Here is a 20,223-nt window from a genome sequence, read left to right as displayed (position 1 = left end):
GCCACCAAATTCAACAGAAATACCTAGCTGAACAGGTTTATTGATGTAAAATTTGTAAATGATTATGTAATTTTATTCACAAGCTTATTTGTAACTTTGAGGAGGACGAGGTCTCACCATGCTTTCCAGAGAGCTTGGCTCAACTTCTTGGTTCTTGTTTCTCCTTCACAAATAGCTGGGAAACAAGCCAGACCTTGTGTGCAGCTCCAGTAACTTACCTCTTCACAGCCTCAGGCCCCAGCTGCTTTGCTGTTCTCCACTTGGTTGAAGCTTCTGCTACTGGTGCTCCCCAAGACTCCCTCCCCACTGTAACACCATGGGGCAGGCATGGAATACCATTTAACCTTGCTTTCCATGGAAATTAAAAAAGCAAGAAGCTACTGCAAGCCGGCTTAGCAAATTATGACAGCAAAATCATTATTTGTCATGGCAAAACACAGAATTTTCTAACAATCTGGAAAAAAGATAATGCTGTGGCTGCTGAAGAGTAGACACAACAGGGCTCCGAGTGAAATAAACAGCAATTTACTTCTCAGAGACACTGTCTCATACTCCCTGTTGACTCTCTCCATCAGTTGGGAGTGGCTCATATTTCCAACGTTGTCTGTGCAAGTGTAATAACTAAAGACATTCTTTAAAGGAAAACAGCTCCCTTTCTGGAACAGATAATGGTGAATTCTATAGCATCAAAGTATAAAATGGAGGTATAAAAATATACATACACATATATATTGCACACACTGTAAACAGTACATTAAAACATAGATGGAAAAGAAATTTATGACTTTCAAAGTCATGCCAAGAACACTGTACTTGCATGAACTAGTTAATTACAAAAAATGCTGACACAAATGGGATTTTGGTAAGCCTAAGTGACAAGCTATGCTGAGCAATTCCAATCTTAATCTTGCAGCCACCATATCATAGCTATGACATAAAAAAGTAATGATGCCACATATTTCTGAAATCGAATAGTATACATCAATTATTTTTAAACTTGGCCTTCATGAAGCTACCTAATGTTTCAGACTGAATATTACTTTAGATTTGTCCTACAGTATATGAATACCCCCCAAAACTACTTTTGATGTTTTGCTTATTATCTCCACAGGCTCAGACTTGTTTTTTTGAGAAAAATGTCAAAAGCATTCTCCTCTGGATTTTCATAAAGGTTTCCATTTTTTCCCCTACATAGTAACAATATCTCTGTTGCGTGGTAGTGACATTGCTATAAAAGCTAAAGTTTGTGGAAAATTAAAATTGTGTCATGCAGTATGCTTCTATATTTCGTGTGCAAACTAGGAAATGTGGCCCACTTCCTCCTGATGTGCTTGAATTTTCTTCCAAAGAAAACAAAGGACACGAAGTGGAATGGTGTGCTTTCAGGCCTAGGTCCCATGCTGACATGGGATCAGCCAGCAGCCAGAATGAGCACCTCCAAAATAGAACTGTAAGTTGCACCATGCCAGCAGCAGCCTCAAAATGCTGAAATAGCCATGAAATGTTTTGTTGATTAGAGGATGCGGAGATGTGCAGATCTAATGCACAGTTCTCACTGCCAACATCCCAATCCCATTTCAGGGTAAGCCTTTAGTCGACACCTGGGTTTCCTCAAGAAGGAAATCTCTACACAGGGACTGAAAGGGGGACTCCATGTGCTTTATTCAAACCCGTTAGCAGATGTTCTTCACCACAGTGGCTCCACAGCTTTCAGGTACTGTAGAACGGGAGTCAGAAACAGTATTTTAAAGGGAAATGGGCCAAGAAAGAAGTGAGATCAATAACAAAAAAGCATCAAAAAAGACCAAAAGGTTCATAAAGAACTAAACCAAACTGCAAAATTTATGGGAACTTGTGTTAAGTTGCTTCTTCCAAATTTCATTATTGTTAAACAGACACGAAAAACACCTTGCTCTCCAGCCAATTCATATATATCTTATAGAGTTAGGTAAGGACTAAGATCTTTGGGAATAGATTAATTCTGAATAAGCTGGAGACTTCCTATTTAATCTTTCAGAAGATAGTCCAAATTTTATGAGACACACAGATCCTTCTTTTTCTGAAGCAGCATTGTATCCCCATTACACAGAAGTCAAGAGGGATATTAACTTGGTTATGGTCCAGTTCAGTGGATATCATGTAATCTTTTTGTTTTCTTTTAAACTTATTCTAGCTACAATAATTGTCAAGTAACATCCCAAGCGAGAGGGAACTGATTACCTCTATTTCAAACCACATAGCTATACCTCATCTGTTCAGAAGCCAACATGGCAGAGTAGATCTTCCAAAATATGAAGACTGAATTAAACAAGTCTGCTGTTGAAAGAAAATTACATTTGTCAAAATATGTTACAAGCAACAACAAACCACAGTTGCTTGTTTTGAAATCACCTCTCTCAAATGTTCAAATATTTTTAACTACTACTGTGCTGTCTGATGCAACAAAAAATCACAATTACATTTTTTTTTTGTCAGAATCCTAAGATTTTGTGATCTGTGGAACAAAAGCGAACATAAGAAACTACTACCAAGTCAAGATAACCACAAGTAGTGATTTTCTTTTCTTTGGCAGGATCCAATTTGTGTGAAAATATAAAGCTATCAGTATACCTCTTTATCATGTTTCAAAAATAATAATAATAAAAAAAAACCTGCCTTTGGCAGAAGAGACTCTTTAATAATAATAAGCAGGAATGGTGCTATTTTGAATAGCTGTATTTCTTCTTGTTGACACATTATAAAATGCTTAAGAACCTGTTAAGATTTCCACTGAGGCCTCCAAACTTTTCATCAGTGAATTGTGCTGTCAAATTTTTGCTCCTAGCTGAACTGTGATATACATGATCTCTGACACAAAGACATATTTTATTTTCTTTGTAAAACCTAAAGATACTATGCCAACTTTAAGTCACAATGCTGTTGTGATGGAAAGGGACAGACATTGCCAACTATTTCAACAGCCTTAACTTCTTTAGAAGCTTTGCATGAGTGTTGAGTGCTTATGTCCACATTTTAATTGTTTCAATGTAAAAGACAAAGAAAATTGGACAAGCCATGTGGTGTGATTTACCAAAAAACAAAAAGATCTCAAGAACAATTTTTTTTTTCTATACACAAAGACAGTAGGCAAGCCAATACAGTTGCAGTATTATTAGGCTTTCCTTGGAATCTAACTAAACGGCAACTTGGAAAACCAGTAGAGCCTTTTTGGCTTCTCTCAATATTTCTCGGGCAGAAATTACTTTCATGAGTTTGTCTTACAACAAAAGGATGCCTTTTTCCTTTGGGAAAATATGGTCTAAAATCAACAGAGCTTAGTACAGGCAAAGGCTAATAGACAGGCAGGGAGAAAAAAAAATCACCATTACAGTGTGCATGGATGTGTCAGAGTGTGACTTTAGCAGCTTCCCTGTGCCAACAAGTTAGGATGGGAAACACATGCCCTAATGTGTCTTCATCCTAGACAACAACTTAAAGCTGTCACTGATGTCTAGAATAAAAGAAAAACCCTAAGAAACAAAAAGCTCCATCTTTCTCTTCTCGTTTACAAAGACCTCAGGAAAAAACAAGCCTACAGTGGCCATTTCCTATTTAAGAAAAAAGCATGCATATCCAGATGCATGTGGCACTTCAGAAATTACCTGAGGCACTATATACTATGGTGAAACTTAATGGAACCAGGCCTATGCTGACGAAGACTGATGAAAAATAGACAAAAATCAGGAGAAGCCATTTTCGCACAGACTTTCAAAGCAGCTCACCAAAAAGCCTCCTATCACTATTCAATGATAAGCTTCAAATCATAACTTTTAAGGGGAGTCCAAACAAAACATTTAGGAACCGCACTTAGGAGAAAACAAAAACAAGGCAGTCAACTCTGTAAAGGGAAAAGGCCTGGGGGGGGGGGAGGGAGGAACACTAACAACAAAATCCGAAATATCTAAACTCTCCTTACAGCATACCTAGACTCTGCTGCAGTCCAGAATGTGTTTCCAACACAGGACCTCAATGTCCATTACAGAAAGGCTCTGTAGGGATATAGATCTAAAGATGATCTAGGGAAATCTCAGATAGCTCTGTCTGTATTAAATGCAATGAAAAAGTCAGTGTCACTGCTAAGTGCTTGGCTAATTGCTGTCAGAACTGAGCAAACCCCAAGCAGCAGGGAGACAGGCTTTTGCAATTCACCTTCTGTAGTTGCCCTTATTGCAGCTCCAGCAGTACCTGCTGCATTTCTACAAAATCTCAGGGCAAGACCAGAGAGGCTGCTTGGATGCAGCTATCCCTGAAAGCAGTATTTGGACATCTGGGGTTAGCAAGCATATTGTTTTCGTAACATAACTCTAATGAGCACTCACAACCAGTGAGCAGTCTGTGTGGTGCATAAGACAACACTTTGCAGGTCGTGTATTATCTTGCCCTCTTCCTTGAGAAAGCATAGGAATCACGGTTTGGAAGTGTGTGGATGTGAGAGCAGAAGAGGTGAGTATGAATGAAGGGAAAGGGTTGGGGAGACCACAGGTAAGCAGCACAAATTGTGCTTCAGATGGGTTGGATTGCTATATGTCCTAATAAAGATCTTTCTGCTTCCTTTTACTTCTACGTATATTTGTGGCCAAGTACAGCACAGCTGCTCTAAAAAATTGCATATTTGTCTGCTTTGCCCTTCAGTGGGTGAGGGGCTGTAGGGGGGCTCTGACAGAGCTGACTTAGTCCAGGTCACGGCTGCTGGTTTGGCAGTGTCAGAGCAGGCTCCCAGCAAGAAGGCCCACACTCCCTGTCTAAACTAAACACGGTGCAGGCTGTAGCCACATGGATCCACCTGGGATTAGACAGATGCTAGCTCTTAATGAGGCATGTAATCCTTCCTTTGCAAGAATCAGGTGTGGAATTTCTTACAGTGTGGGAGCACAAATAACAAAATTATTTCCTGCCTGTGTGGTAGAGTTATTGAAACTTTTTTGGCACACTGATGGAGAAAGACAGTACACTGGTGTGTGCAGTGTGTTACCTAGAGAGATGTTTGTTCCTAGAATTAGACCATCCCTAATAGCAACACTTATAAATGCAGACTATCCAGTCTTCCCAAGGCATATTTTGGACGAGACTGTAGGGGCCAGGTCCTCAGAGGGTCTAAGTTGGACGCTCTCATGAATGCCCCTCATTTGTCACCAACCCCTGTGGTTGACTGTGCAATTCTGAGATTTTGGCTTTGAAGGCTAATGGTAGTCTGTATCCAGACTGCAGAGATGCCACTAGATAGAGTCTAAATTAGCATTATTGCAATTAAATTTCCTTGGATTGTGACAGGTTTTCATTAATAGCTGCAGGCATTATTGTCTTTTTGGTTGAAGAAAGAGGTGATGGCCATCATTTCAGAAATGCAAATAAAGATTGAATTATGCACTATGCATAGCAGTAATACTTGATCAAACTGCAATGTACAGAAGCAAAAATATGCATGCTGTTAAAAAAAAGAATTTCCTGTATGTAAATTAATTCATGTTAACACTTTTTTAAGGCTGAAGTACATAAAACAAGCATGAAGTTACATATGTAACAGTTTGGAGACCACCAAGCAAATAAGGAAAATATGAAGTGAATTAGTTCACTTCAGTTATGTTGTAAAAGCAGACAAGAGAAGAACAAAACATACAACAATTAAAACAAACTGGGCCTAATGTGCTCATGTTCAAAAAGAACAAGTAATTTTGTCCCCTACACCACTTTTGAAAACATATTAAGACTTTTATTAGAATTCCTGCTTTTCCAGAGTTTCCTTTTGGAATACTTGATTTCACAGTAAGTTTGATCTAAATCTTGCTCTCAAATATTTGGGAAATTTTTCCAAGCCAAATGTCTTCATTCGTTTTTTCCTTTTTTGAGAGTGAAAAACATCAGAATTTTGACATCATCATAAGAAATCCAATTTTTAGCTCACTAGCAATTCAGACTCCCAGAATGCCTACTGACGCTATCTCTGGGCTGCTGCATGTGCATAATACAACTATATTTACTTGTGACTTAAAGGCACTATTTTAACTGGCAGTAGTGCTAAGCAGAGTTAGCATGTGAAGCTTATGAGAGGCCCTGTTACGAATGGTACAGTCTGCTCCGGTCCATACACAGAATATAACATGTGAAAGACCCAAAAGGAGGGCTACATGCAAATGCTCTGGGATTCAGTGCAAACACATTTCTAGAATGCTAGTTACATTATTTCTTTTCATATAAAAGCATTTAAAATAGAGCACCAGCTATGTATGAGATGTAAGTGACTTTGGGATCAAAATGATCACTGCCAACTGAAAAAGTGTATGCTAACATTATGATCAATCTTGTCCCCATTTAAATCAGTGAGACTACTACAAGCTCTCCCAAGAAGTTTAGACCTTATGAGCATCCATTTAACAAAATCAGTTTTACACTTGCCTTTCCATGGGCGCTTGTAGATAACTCTAGTTCTCCCATTCCCGTTTCTAAATAGCATATTAAAAACAAGGCAGTCAAGCTCCAAGACCATGTAATGGAGTAGTCAAGCTCCAAGACCATGTAATGGAGTAGTCAAGCTCCAAGACCATGTAATGGAGTAGTCAAGCTCCAAGACCATGTAATGGAGTAGTCAAGCTCCAAGACCATGTAATGGAGTAGTCAAGCTCCAAGACCATGTAATGGAGTAGTCAAGCTCCAAGACCATGTAATGGAGTAGACACAAACAGGTGGAAGAAATTGATAGTTTTGCTGTAAGATAAACTGAGCACCACCTGGAAAATACTATCTTTTCCTCCTCACTTCTAATTAACTTTCTTATTTTCTTTCGTCTTCATCTCTCTCCCTCCCCTTTGACAACAGTGACCTCTCATTCTTCCTCTGTGTCTTTTCTCTACACATTTTTCCCTACTTTTGATCACAGTCTCCACTTTGGACTTCACACTTAACATGTTTTTAATCAATCAAAATCAGCAGCAGGATGCCAGGAGATAAAAATATCCTACCATAATTCAGCCGTAAAGGTGGTACATGGCTCAACATCAATTCAGGTATACTGAAAATTTTGAAAAGTGAATATTGATTTTAGGTGCTTTAATATTTAGGTGTCAGATGACCCAATTTGCAGAAGCCTTAATATTCTGACATTATCACACATTCAAATAAGACATAGTTGTATCTTAGGAAACAAAAGAAAAAATTTATTGATATTTTTATATCATTGTTTTTCCTTGAAGGAAATCTATGGGGAAAAAAAGCACAGTGCTAAAGGCACTATTAATACAAAAGAATGTGTCTGTAGCCTCTGAAATAGTCACTGAATATTTGTAGCTAAAGAAAAAAAAAGGCATGAATTAAACCTCTGATTTTTGCAAGTGCATTCTTTAACTGTTACACATGTACCCAAATTCAACAATATACAAATACACCTTTCACTACTACATTCTCAAAATGCAGCAATACCAAGCATCAACTACAGCTATTTAAACTCATCTATTCATTAAAGATTGGAATTACAGTTTTCCAAGTTTCTTTGGTGTACTTTAATGAAAAGTATAGACATTTTATGAAAAATACAGCATTTCTAGCAGATCTGCATTTTCAAAAATTATAGTAGATACACTTAGGACAAAATTTTAAAATTTTAAATGGAAGTTTAGTATTTAAAGTATGAAATAAAAACTGTTTAATCTGAAATAATTTAATTTAAATGTTTCACAGCTCAACTTGTAGTGAAAAATATGATTTGAATAACATCAATCCGTAAGTTTTAAAAAGCATCTTCATGTTAACTTTAACATTTACAATGTTAAACCAGTAAACTTTTTCTTCAGCCTCTCCACAGTTCACTACTAAAGCTGAGAAAATTACTGGCTGGTCTTCTTCTGGGCCTCTCACTGCAAATAGCTTTTGGATACTTCCATAATTGTAACACAACCAAATTATTTTCTTCCAGTCAACTTCACCCACTCTACTCATGCAGTTCTGGCACAAATTACTGGTTTGACAGTGGTGCAACCATCTTTAAACCAGGGAGCAGAAGTAACATGGAGTCTCCCAGTTCCAAGATAAGAAGGTAAACTGCAAGGAGTAACAGTTCCTGGAAATGTTTTTGAACAACTTGTTTAAGAATAGTTGTGGATTTCACAGTGAAGCGTATCAATTCAGGTCAAAACGACTCTTGTTGGATTTTGTTCTATTTTATGTTTTGTGAAGTATCACATTCTGTCCTCTGTAGAGGTAATGAGTTCAATTCAAAATCATGCAAGTTTCACACTGTCCGTTCTCATTTAAAAGTATACAGCACATCCAAATTTGGGGGAAAAAAAAAAATAAAAAAAAAGAGTCTGGCAATAAGGAAGGGTGAAACTTACCCCATCTGTAGCTTTTACTAAGAGATCGTAAGTGGTTGGATCTCCCTCTCTGTCAATGTCTTGAGACACATAGATTTGACCAGTATGTGGATCAATCTGGAACGCTTTGGATTTTTCATAGTAATGGAATCCATCATAAAGAAAATACTCAATTTCACCAAACTGGTCTGCATCTGCATCTGTTGCCTTGACCTGTAGGGAAATAATAAACTAAACTATTACTCAATAATTTAAAAATCAGAGATACTTTGCTTTAAAGATAACTGTTATAAAAACCAAAGTGCACACACAATACAAACACACTCTACTGCCTAAGCTAGCTGCATGTAGATTGTAAAATAATGACTTACATGCTGATGGTGTAATTATTGCAGCAAGCATAAAATGGATTAGATCTTGTCTGTAACATGACTTGTTTACCTGACAATAATTATCTCAATCACACGAACTTCCCATACCTACAGAAGCCATACACATTAAGTCACATTAACCTATTTTGCCTTCATGCTAAAATATGTATTTTTACCAGTAGAGGTAGGTCTTACAAAAGCTATGTCCCATGTGGATCATAAAAATGAGCCAAGACTTTATCTAATGTATTTCTAAAAGATTCCCTAGAGTTACTTTACTATTTCATTTCAAAGGGAGCTTGTTGAAACAGTGCTCTAAAAAAGTTAAGAACTAGAAGGGGATTTAATGCACAGTTATCTGTCTTAGAAGCTAAAGCCCTATCAACACAACCAATACAACTAAACTTGACTGTCACATACATATACAACACAAAGGAAAAGATGTACAGACTGCAATAAACCACTGTGAGATTAAATTCCCTTGTCAATATAGTCTTGCATATGGCTATAAATGCTAAATAACCAGTAAGCATCACATCTTTTATTTTCAGCTATACTAATTCTATCTTGAAAGCATTATGGATTCTGCTGTAAATCCAAAACATATGTCACAAACAACTACTTTAAAGGAATACTTCCTTCAGAGGGATGTTCCTCTGAACCACATGGCACCAAAGAGAAGTAAATGTGCTAAGATGACAAAGGAAATGAATGGCCGGAAAAAAGCTCAAATGGATGATGGTTAGGAACTGGAGCAGGGCAATAGCCTAAGACAGCAAGAGATAGGGTGCAATCCACAACACCAAATGGTTATTTCCAAGCAGAAACATAGTGTACCTCTCTTTCTTTCCAGCTGCATATATTCTTGTGTTACCACCAGATGACACCAGATCAGTACGTGGGATGCAAGAAAGATGTTTTCAGAAGCCTATGAAAACCTGGAATAACTTTCAACATGCTGTATCATCTTCTCTCAGCTGAGTTTTAAGGACTTCACAAAACATTAGACAAACAGCAAGGGTCAATGCTCTTTATTTGTTGGGAGCATATTTGGCAACTAAGAAGCATAAATAAAAAACCATTTAAAACCATCAGGCATTTTAAATTTTAAGAAAGAACATGCTCGAAAGTTTATTCCAACACTAAAATCCTACTTTTAACACATATGAACAGATGGAAATCAACAAACCCTTTAAAATATTTTAATAAGTATTTACCATGGCAATAGGTTTAGCCCATACAATATACACATACTCTGTGAGAAGAAGCTGAGGGAACTGCACTTCTTTAGCCTGGAGAACAGAAGATTTGGGGGAGGAATTTACTAGCAGCCCTCCAGTGCCTAAGAGAAGGTTACAGAAAAGACAAAGCCAAGCTCTGTCCCAAGGTACACTGCAGGAGAATGAGCAACCACAATCATAAATTGGAATAGAAGAGGTACTCACTGGATTTAAGGCAATGTTTTCACTATGAAATAATTAAGCACTGAAACAGGTCACCTATGCAGAAAGGCTGCACAGTTTCCATCTTCAGAAGTTTCAAGATTTGACTGGACGAAGTCCTGTGCAGCCGGGACTGAACCTGCTGCTGGCCTGGCTTTGAGGAGGGGCTGGACTAGCGACCATGTAGGCCCCTTCCAACCTGCATGAGTCTCTGATTCTGTACAGCACTGTGTAAAAATGCTGCAGCCTGGGCATTGCATTGATTTATTGAGTGACTGATAAAGTGCAAAACTCCTGCTCTTAATCCAACCGCTGGATTAATTAAATAAATCTTTAATAAACAGAACAGCTTTGTATTACACCTTCAATTATATTGCCTTAAGCTCTTTAAATAATAACAGAAGTTTTGCATTAAGCTCTGTTCTTTTGTGACACGCTCTAATGTGAAAGTTTTCACTTAAATTTACAAATATTTGGGAAGAAAATAACTTATAAAAATAAATATACATTAAAAGAGTCAGTATTTTTAGTCCTTTAGTTTGTCATTATTGGAGATAATTAAAGAAGAATTTCTCTTCTGCAGTCTGGTTTCATTTTCTATTTATTCATGAAAGATGGTAAATCCTATGTTTTTTCCATTAGTCTGTTTGTGCAAATACGTTTGAAGACCTTAGCAGATCTTTGGAAATCACACTATCCTAGGGCCTGAGAGTTAACTAACCTGCATAAATTTAAACAGAAAACCTACAATAGAGATTGGCTGCACTTGAACCTACTTTTTAAGCTACACCCACAGTCACAAAGTAAAATGGGCCAAAGGCACAGGCGTGCACTCACGTGCAACTTTTGTTAAACTGCCAGCGTGGTTCAGGCACGGTTTTAATGAAGGCCAAGCAGCACATGCCAGGGATTTTCCTACTAGTAAGTTTGAATGAAGTCACCCTGTTGCAGGGGTGTAGGAGAATTTAGCTGCAAGCCACGCCAGGCCAGGTGGCCTTTGGGCCAGAGAATAGTCCTGGGCTGCTTTACTTGCTAGTAGAAACATGCCCTTAAAGTCCACAGTCAGCGCCTTAATCAAAAAATCACTTCTCTGCCCTCATAGGAATTATTTTGGCATTAAGATACTGAAATTGGATTGAATTAAGTCCAATTGAACAAAAACATGGCTTGTGAAGGCTGAGAAACATAGAACAGGAAAAACGGAAATTGTATCAAAAGTATCAAAGCAAATTATGAAACTAAAACTTACTCAAGGCCCATTGCTTCCATTAGAATTTTAAACTGACTGAAGGCCCGAAAGATACATGTTACTTGAACTGGCTTCTTTTTTTAGTACTCCCTGGATCTCCCCACTTCCGCATGGGACATTTGAAATTCGCTCTATTTCAGAAGAGGTGTTTCTGCTACTGGGAGTGCACCACACACTCTAGTGCATCCCTATTTTAAAATGGCTTCTACTAGTACTGACAGCTGTAAGACATAATAATAATAATATATGTAATAATATATATGTAATATATGTAATAACCAGAGTTTCTGGTGCTGCAGATAGAAGAATCCTTCACAGAGTCTCGTGGTTACAGAGCCCTTCACACTCCTTCACTGTCCTTGTAGTTTGCCTTCCACAGCTGCAGCACAGGCTGCAACGCAGCGCAGTTCTTGTCTGAGGTCCAACTATTCACTCTAGTAAAGGCAAAACTCACACTCAACTAAAACAGAACAAAGATCTGTCCTTAAAAATACTCTACAGTTGTATGTAAATCAAGTCTACAACACATGTATTTCACCAGTCTTGTACTTAGTTATTTCCACTGCAAAATATATAAAAAAACAGAAGCCTCGTATCCTGTCAATACTCTACTGCCTCAATATTACGGAGCAGTAATTCACTTGGCCCTTGAAAGAAAGATATTTTAATTAATTTTTGTGCCTAAAAGCTAGTGTGAGGGACAATACTGAAAGGCTTCTATTTAGCAGTCGTGTCTGCAAGTAGATAAACACGTAAATGCTAATATTTATCTGCAATTGACTATAGGTGATTAATTCGGGGCGTGAAATCAGAGGGTTTAACCCATTATATTCAGCAGCTTATCCTCCTTCTTGTAAATTATGCATTCTTAAATTTTTAACAGCACGTGCAAAGGACTAATGAACGATATATTTAAACAAAAATGCTTACTTCAAATCAATATGAATCTGAAGGTCCAATTGTGATAAACTTCAGTTACTTGAATACCCTCTTTGGCAGCAAAATTAAATGGTATCTAATTTCTGCATTTGTAGAAATGCGTTTTTTCTCCCTGCCAGAGTCCTTAGTATGCATTCAATGTCCACCTGATTTTAACCTTTCTTATTATTATTAGTCTTTTTTTTTTTTTTTTTTTTTTTTTTTTTTTTTGAGTGCATTAGCAATCTAAATTTTTGCCCATGGAATCTTTGATCTAAAGTGGAACTAAAAATGAATGAAGAGTTTACTGTAGAAAACACAGCTGAGGTTGATTGGCACCATACCCGAGGCCTGGGGAGCAATTACCTATTATTGACGCAAGCTGATTTAGAAGAAAATCTAGTCAAAACATGCTGACAAATTCGAGTTTTCAGATATAGTTGAAGAGAACAAGCTGCCACATATTTTAGAAATTAAAGTATACTGTAGTCACAATCCAAAACACTGCAGGTTATAGTATCGTACTGCAGTAGTACTGCTCGTACTGAGTATTAAGTGTTCAAGAGCTGTGAACTACAGCACTGCAAACAAGAGGAAATGAAGGTGGCAGTAAGAATTTTCACAGTGGATTGATCAAGGGTGTTGTATGTCGGCAGTATCACAAAGGTGATAGCGCAGAAAAGATTTATAGGCATTGCAAATGTGGGAGGCAAGAGAGTATGGAGCTCTAACACCTCTGTTCTGACAGCTGGGCTGAATATGATACTGGGATCCAGGAGAACACAAAGGGAAAAATAGAAGGATCGGCTGACAGGACCTTTTTTATTCTTTAACTGAATGTGTTTCAACATGCTAAGTTGTAAAGACACGTTAAGAAGTGTAAACTTGGGAATAAGGAACTACACAAAGTATTTCCCTAGAAACATTTTTAAAAGCCAGCAAAAATCATGGTAGGGATAGACACTGGCTGAACTTCTCCAGCTGGTCGTGTTTTCTATAACCTATCGCCTTTACTGTATTTGTATGCTGTCTAGACTGCAAACCTCTCAGAGGTCACCTTCTTTCCTAAGACAGTACCTCCTATTTTATAAATTGAAAAGCAGAGTAAATATTTTAAATTACATGCAAAAGGAGAGAAAAGATTTGTGTATACAGAAATGCATCAGAGAATACAATAATTAAGTTTACTATGTGCAGAGCAAAAATCTCAAAGCTGTGAACTTCACATCCTGTGTAAAGACTATTTCCAAGATTTAGCTTTGAGATAGCATGAAGCCTTAAAGCTGGCTCTTTTGCAATACTGAAATTCACATGTGGGTGACCACATAACTACTTTGAGGAAAAGAGCAGGCAGTTTCACCACATAACTTATGACAGTGGTCATCTCTGATAGCAACTCAAAGAGAATAGAAAACATTAGACCAATTTTTCAGTTTAAGAATCTCTCCTATACAATGTATTTTGTCAAGTTCATTTGGTTTGATTCCAGTAAAACAAGATAAAACTTTCATGGCTCATAAAATCTGCTTTGGAGGACCCTTGATGTCAAAGATTAAGACAGACTTCTTTTTTCTTTTTGGAGGGAGAAAAAGTGTAGGTTTAACTCTAATTACACTGATATATTGAAAAGCAAATTAATTGCTAGTAATCAGTTTTGAAGAAAATCAGAATGATGAATAAACAGAAATATACTCCACTACTCCAAAATATTCATAATCAAAATGTACGGCAGGATACAACAGATGGATACACACACAGAAAAACTACAAGGAAACTGTAAGGAAACAATTCAGCAACATAGTTAGGCTGATGATAAGTGGTTTAAGAACTTTCCTGTCTTACAGAAATCCAGGGCTTAGTCTTTTGGATCACCAAACAAAAAAATTTATGATGAGCTTTTAACTGGATCATCTCCCTGATCTGTTCATAGTCCAGTCATACAAGCCTGAGCAGCACAAATGAGGGGGCAGAAAAGTGCTGTGAGGTCTGGGAGGCAAAAGCCAGACTTCACTCTGTCAAGGATCTGCACTGTAAGGGCTCAGTTCCAGGCATCCGTAAGCGGGATCCGTATCTGTATCCCTCTGCACAGCTGAGAAGCTGAACACTCACAGGTTACAAAAGTTATCAGGTCAGAATAATACAGAACCAACTAACAGGAAAGCAAGAAAAGAGAACAGGGAGGGAATGTCTACTACTGTAGCCATAAACCTGCCACACAAGTAGATACTAATCCATTACAATATATCCATTTCAAGTTCCATCTACTTCATTTACCAGTAACTTCTGCCACATGAAGTGAGAGTTTTTTAAAGAGTATGATCTAATACCATACAAACCTTTGGCCTTTGCAAAATACACCAGATAAAGGGAACATACTGAGTGGGAGTAACTGAAGAAGAGTGATGAGCAGAAAACACAGCTAAGTTTTATAGTATAACATCTAAGGAAAGCACGCTGTGTACAAGCAGCAAATTTTAATTACTAAAAGCAACAGATGGACTAAGTTCTGGAAAGGAAATGAAAAGGGCTGAGAGGGTATAAATTGGCCACATCACTTACACACATTTTTTTTTTTGATACGGAATTCTCCCACAAACAAGACATTTGAGTCCTACACAGTTCTTATACTTCTATGCACAGCAAAAGAAGTCCGAATTGTTTTGAAGTGGGAGATTATGAACACCAGATGTCTAAATCCATTTGATCAGCTCCAGAATTCTCTGAAGTCTTTTGCTTGCTCTTAGAAAAAGGAAACGCTCTGTTTTGAGGACCAGTTTTGAAAATCTTGAACATAGCTGTTTCAGTGATTGAAACAGCTCACTGAAATAAATTTCAACTTCAGTGAGCAGAACAGCAAGATGATCTGGCAGGTAGAAGCAATTATGAATATCTGCTCTTTAGAAAGAAAAACTGAAAATTCAGGAATGCCAGAAAAAGTTTTATGTCCAACTTGTGTATGAAGAATTTTTGCATCTACATGTTAAGGCAGGGTTGAGGCCTCCCTGAATATTCAGGCAGTATGTCTCTAATACTAAATCACTTTATCACATGTGCTACTTTTAGACAATCTATTCCATCCTCTATTTCCTCATTACATTTTTCTCAGATCAGTGGATGAGATCATTTGTAGCATGGTATTTAAACTATAAACAGACCAAATATTCTTAAGCCAAAAGAATCCCTGTAACTTCGTCATCTCTATGTGCTAAATTTGTAGCTGTTTAATTTTCACTGTTGTGTAATGTTCCTCTATTTTCTGCAGAGACTAAGAAGACATATTAGAACTCAGAATACGGAATTGCTGAATAACGAGATTCTGTTCTCAACTACTTCCATCTCTCACGAATATTACTGGTACCTGTCCACAATGCTCATTAATCTCAGCTGCTTTTATTAGAGCTTTTCACCATCTGGCCAAAAAATAGAGCTTGTTTTTTTCCCTGCCTTTGACCTGTCATTTCACTCCGAACCTAGGGTCCATCTTTTCCTATATCTCTAGAGAGCAGTAGTTTCTCCTCACCTGCAGCTATATAGCATATACATAGCAACAGTCTTTTCATTAAACTTGTAAAACAAAATTTCTAATAGAGACCTGGCTCCTGTTAAACTAAACAAATGGGAATCACAGTAGCTAAAATTTCACAACAGAGCTATTATATTTCAGCCACACAAGAGACACTAAAGAACATTAGTATATAGACGGGGATATCTGGGCTACAGTGTGTGCGCTCTTTCCACTTTGCTCCACTGACTTCCAGTCTGCCTGTAAATACACTATGGTATTTTATTCTCAAAATGCTGTTCCAATGCACAAAATTAGAGCCTGTTTTTCTGGTTTGTCCCGCCACAGTATTACCCCCCTACTTTACTGCCTTCTTCCCCAAGTGAAACTGTACCTTTTGAAGGGACATTATAGAAACATATAATATTTCTGTTCCAGACCAGAACAGAATGACTGATTCTTTAGTCCAGTATCTTGTTCCTGTTTATGTATATTTTTGAAAGATTCAACATAAATTTAATAGTTAAACTGGTTAATGAACAAAGCTCAGCTTTGTATTCTTTCCCAAACTTTTTTGAATTGTCTTTACTTATGTTATACACATCAAAATCTAAGCTTTCTCCAAACATGTTAAATTATTCACTTCAAGGACATGCCATGGCGACAAGTTTCCTATGCAGGAAGAATTGTTTCTCATCTTCTTTTTAATTTATGTCTTTTCAACTTAATGGAGTATCTTTGTATGTTGCTATACAAGGAATAGAAAGCTCCAGATTATATCTGGAAGTTATGCATCTTGTAGTATACACAGGATAGTACATTGCAGTTTCTTGAAATAGTTAGAAGACAACCGACTACCTTGAAAAGGGCAGAGTTCAGCCTAATAAACTGTACTGACAGCTTCTTCTCAGGGACTGGACTTTCAGCTGCAAAATAATCAATGGGGAATATCCGAAATGCAGCTGAGGTTCCTTCCTCCCCCTGCCCAGACAAATAAAAGCAAGCAGAATATGTTCTTAATAACCTTGAATTGCTGCAATGTTTCTGATATTGCAGAATCCAACCCTGAGCTGGCTACACAGTAGATGATGCACAACCTCCTGACACAGCATGGAGGAGAGGCACTTAGGACAAAGCCTTTCTGTAGGTGCCATTTCTCTCCAGAGGAGAAATGAGTACCTGGAAATTGATGCTGGGACAACAGAAAGGCAGAGGACGTCAGACATCTCTCTCAGCCAGCAGCACCAATGTCAGACAAACATCATGTCAGAGAGGCTCCTGGCCCTCAGAAGAAGTCCTTGCACTAGAGGCAGAGGATGCAGACTGAGGTAGCGAAGAAAGCCCAGGAGCAGGGATTGTGCTTGAATCAGTATTTTAAAATCCCTTTGACTGACTATGAAGCTCATATTGATCAGCACTGTAGTAAGGTGGAATCGGTCTCTGACAGCGTCCTACAAACTGGTGGAGAGTGTCAGTAGAGAGCTCTCCCCACCGATGATGATCTAGTAATCTTTGATGCCTATCTGTCCACAGGCAATGTAGTAAGGTCTCAACAGACAGGTGCATTAACAGACACTGCTATAGCATAATCAAGTGCTATACAAAAGCAAATACTTCTGCAGTTTAGGTTCACTTCACCATGAGGTACAGAGCTTACTAATTGGCAGATGTTTCAAATTTGGGAATACACCGTTTACTGCAACACTAGAAGCATCCAGTGTGCAGATCAATGGATAGGAGGCATAGTGGTACACGCACTAGAACTGAAATGTAACTATTAGAAAGGCTCAACAACGATAATTGATGTTAGGAAATAATGGAGTAATACTTGTGGCCTAAAGTAAGCGTGACATCTGCACAGCTGAATTTAACTCCAGCAGAGAAGTGACCCAGGAAGGGCAGGCGTGCAGTTGGAGTTAAACCCCGTGCCTTCACTGCAAGATTAAAAAGAAAACACTTCAAACCCAAGGGAAAAAACACTATGTGAACGTATGTGTGAGCTACCATTAGAGAACTGGACTTTGCAGATGGAGATAAAAACTAAGAGTGGGAAAAGAGAGACAACATCAAAAAAGTAGTTAACTAACACAGATTTTAAAATGTGATTCCTCTTATAAGGTGTTAAAAAAAGATGTAATAGAAATGTGTGACAGAATAAATCATGCTGAGAGTGATGGGTTTTAGTGGGAAATCACATGCTCTAGCACAAAGTAAACAGTCCATCTCATAAGTTCCTCATCAGAATCAGAGAAATCTGCACACTTGAGCAGTCAACTGCTGTGCTTCGCAGACACGGGTTTTTGTGACAGGAAACAGAAATATAATCTCTATAGGGCTGCCATGCTCTGTGCTCCATTAAGATTCAGAACCTGTCATTTGAGCTTTCACTGCTGTAACCTAATGATCCAAGAGCCCAGCATATATACATACATCTGATAATGCACATTGCATCTGCAGAAGCAGAGGTGGGATGAATATGTTTTGAAGTGAATGCATAACAGATCAGAAATCTATTTAGAAATAGCAAAAACAGTCACCATGTCAGTAGCAGCCAAATCTCATGAACACTGTCTTTAACAATTCCTGGTATAACTACTTTATATTATAAACACACACATAAACACCCTACAGAAAAAAAATGGATGTTTCTTGAAAGCTGAAAATAGGATTGCCACACAGCAGGACATGCATGCCAAGTAGTCGATTTTAACAGTAATCTGCACAATTGCAGCATGCTCAATAAGATTTGCAAGTAAAATAAAGAGATTTTTTTAAAAAAATAAAATAAAGACCACAATAAAAATAACACATTGTGTTCTCAGTGAATGACAAAACTTTCAACAATGCATTCCCCATCTGCTAGGGCAGCACGGTCTCCAAAGGCACTGCAATATTGAACAGTAAGACTTACATTTCTGTTCTCTCACTCGCGACAGTTTACAATGGTTTCCCTGGGTCTGAGAAACTTGTGCACAGGAAGTGTCATGTTCTTCACCCACAGAACAATCCCATCGTCAGGAGAAAACATCAGGCAAATACATACGCTACTCTACAAGCACCACTTCTAACCATACTTTGCAATACAAAATCCAAGTTGACAAATTAAGGAAAGGAAGCACCTAAGGCTTCTTCCTAGATCTTGTGCAAGGAACACACAATTATGGCTAATTTAAGTGAACTTTATGAACCTTTTCGAATTATTTAAGCAGTCGCCAGTAAAGCCAAAGGAGACAGATTTGTCAGTTAAACATAACTAATGCTTAAAAGACCCTACATATCATCTCCTGGTTCTTCTATTACTTGTCCAACACTAAGATCACAGTCTAATTTTTGCAACCTTTTCATTCACTTCTGCTCTACAGAATTCAATTTCCTTCTTCACATTTAATTACACAAATTAAAAAGGTTCATTACACTGACTGAAAAATTCCCAGTGACCCCACTAGAGCTCTGTACACAGACATTTATGCATCTGCTGTCAAAGTAGAGCTCTGATGGACTATAATATTATATGTATTATTGCAGTTAGAATGGCCGACAATACAGCAAAGTACTGAGAGACAGTTCATCTGCTCTGTAATCAGAACTAAATTTACCCTCTTCTTGTCCTAAGAACAGTGAGTTTAGGCCACCAATGACTGTCACTCCTCCTATGTCATAGCAACAGGGTCATAGCATACATGCTTGTGCTATAGTTGTCCTGAAAAGATAAGACTAAAAAGTAGCTAAAGCAGTCTTTCCTTTCATTTTCAAAATAAAAACTAGATTGGGAATAATACCATAGAAAGCAACAGAAATCAGATTGTCTTCTCTGAATTATTTTCTGACATGTATATATACATACAGAGGTACATATATTCTATATATTGGTTCAAAGAGCTAAAACAGCAAACAGATCTACTAAATTCAATGATATTTTTACATTCTTTTCTGTAGAACCCTATTCACTTCATTTCTACTAAATTCTGTAGAAGTGACCAAAAGCAGAAGGGACAGGGTAAGTAAATCAGGTGAATGTTGCTTACAATCTGTTTCTTTTTCAGTACCCCAGCCTAGTAACACACCCTGGCTTCTCCTTCATCCTCCTTCTGGTATATATGAAATACCACCTTCTCATTAATAAAAATGGCAATACTAATTTGTTCTCACGAATAACTCCTGTAAGCTCACAAGGTTGCTTAATTTCTCTCTCCCTTTATACTTACCAGTTCAATAGGGATAGTAATATTTCCCCAATTCACAATATATTCAAAAACCCTTCAGCAACAGCTTTTATAAATAAACAGTATTATAAGATTTCTCATTTATTATGGAAAAATTGAAATTTGATAGAAATTTACAAGAAAACTGTGTAGTGCTATGTTTAACCTCCTTTAATAATCCTTCCCTTTGCACAGAA

The 20,223-nt window shown here is 37.6% G+C and overlaps 1 protein-coding gene across 1 annotated transcript in view; it reads right to left on the bottom strand.

Moving 5' to 3' along the window:
- The window catches only part of DCHS2 (dachsous cadherin-related 2), a 104,742-nt gene that overhangs the window by 58,984 nt on the left and 25,535 nt on the right, over positions 1 to 20,223 (bottom strand). The window contains exon 2 of the mRNA XM_062574939.1: positions 8,364 to 8,555. Within this exon, the coding sequence (XP_062430923.1) occupies positions 8,364 to 8,555 (192 nt within the window). The remainder of the gene's footprint in view (positions 1 to 8,363; positions 8,556 to 20,223) is intronic.

The sequence above is a fragment of the Rhea pennata genome, chromosome 4, assembly GCF_028389875.1.
Source record: "Rhea pennata isolate bPtePen1 chromosome 4, bPtePen1.pri, whole genome shotgun sequence".
NCBI classification, from domain to species: domain Eukaryota; kingdom Metazoa; phylum Chordata; class Aves; order Rheiformes; family Rheidae; genus Rhea; species Rhea pennata.
The sequence above is the reverse complement of the archived record's forward strand: the minus strand, read 5'-3'. Positions and strand labels throughout refer to the sequence as shown.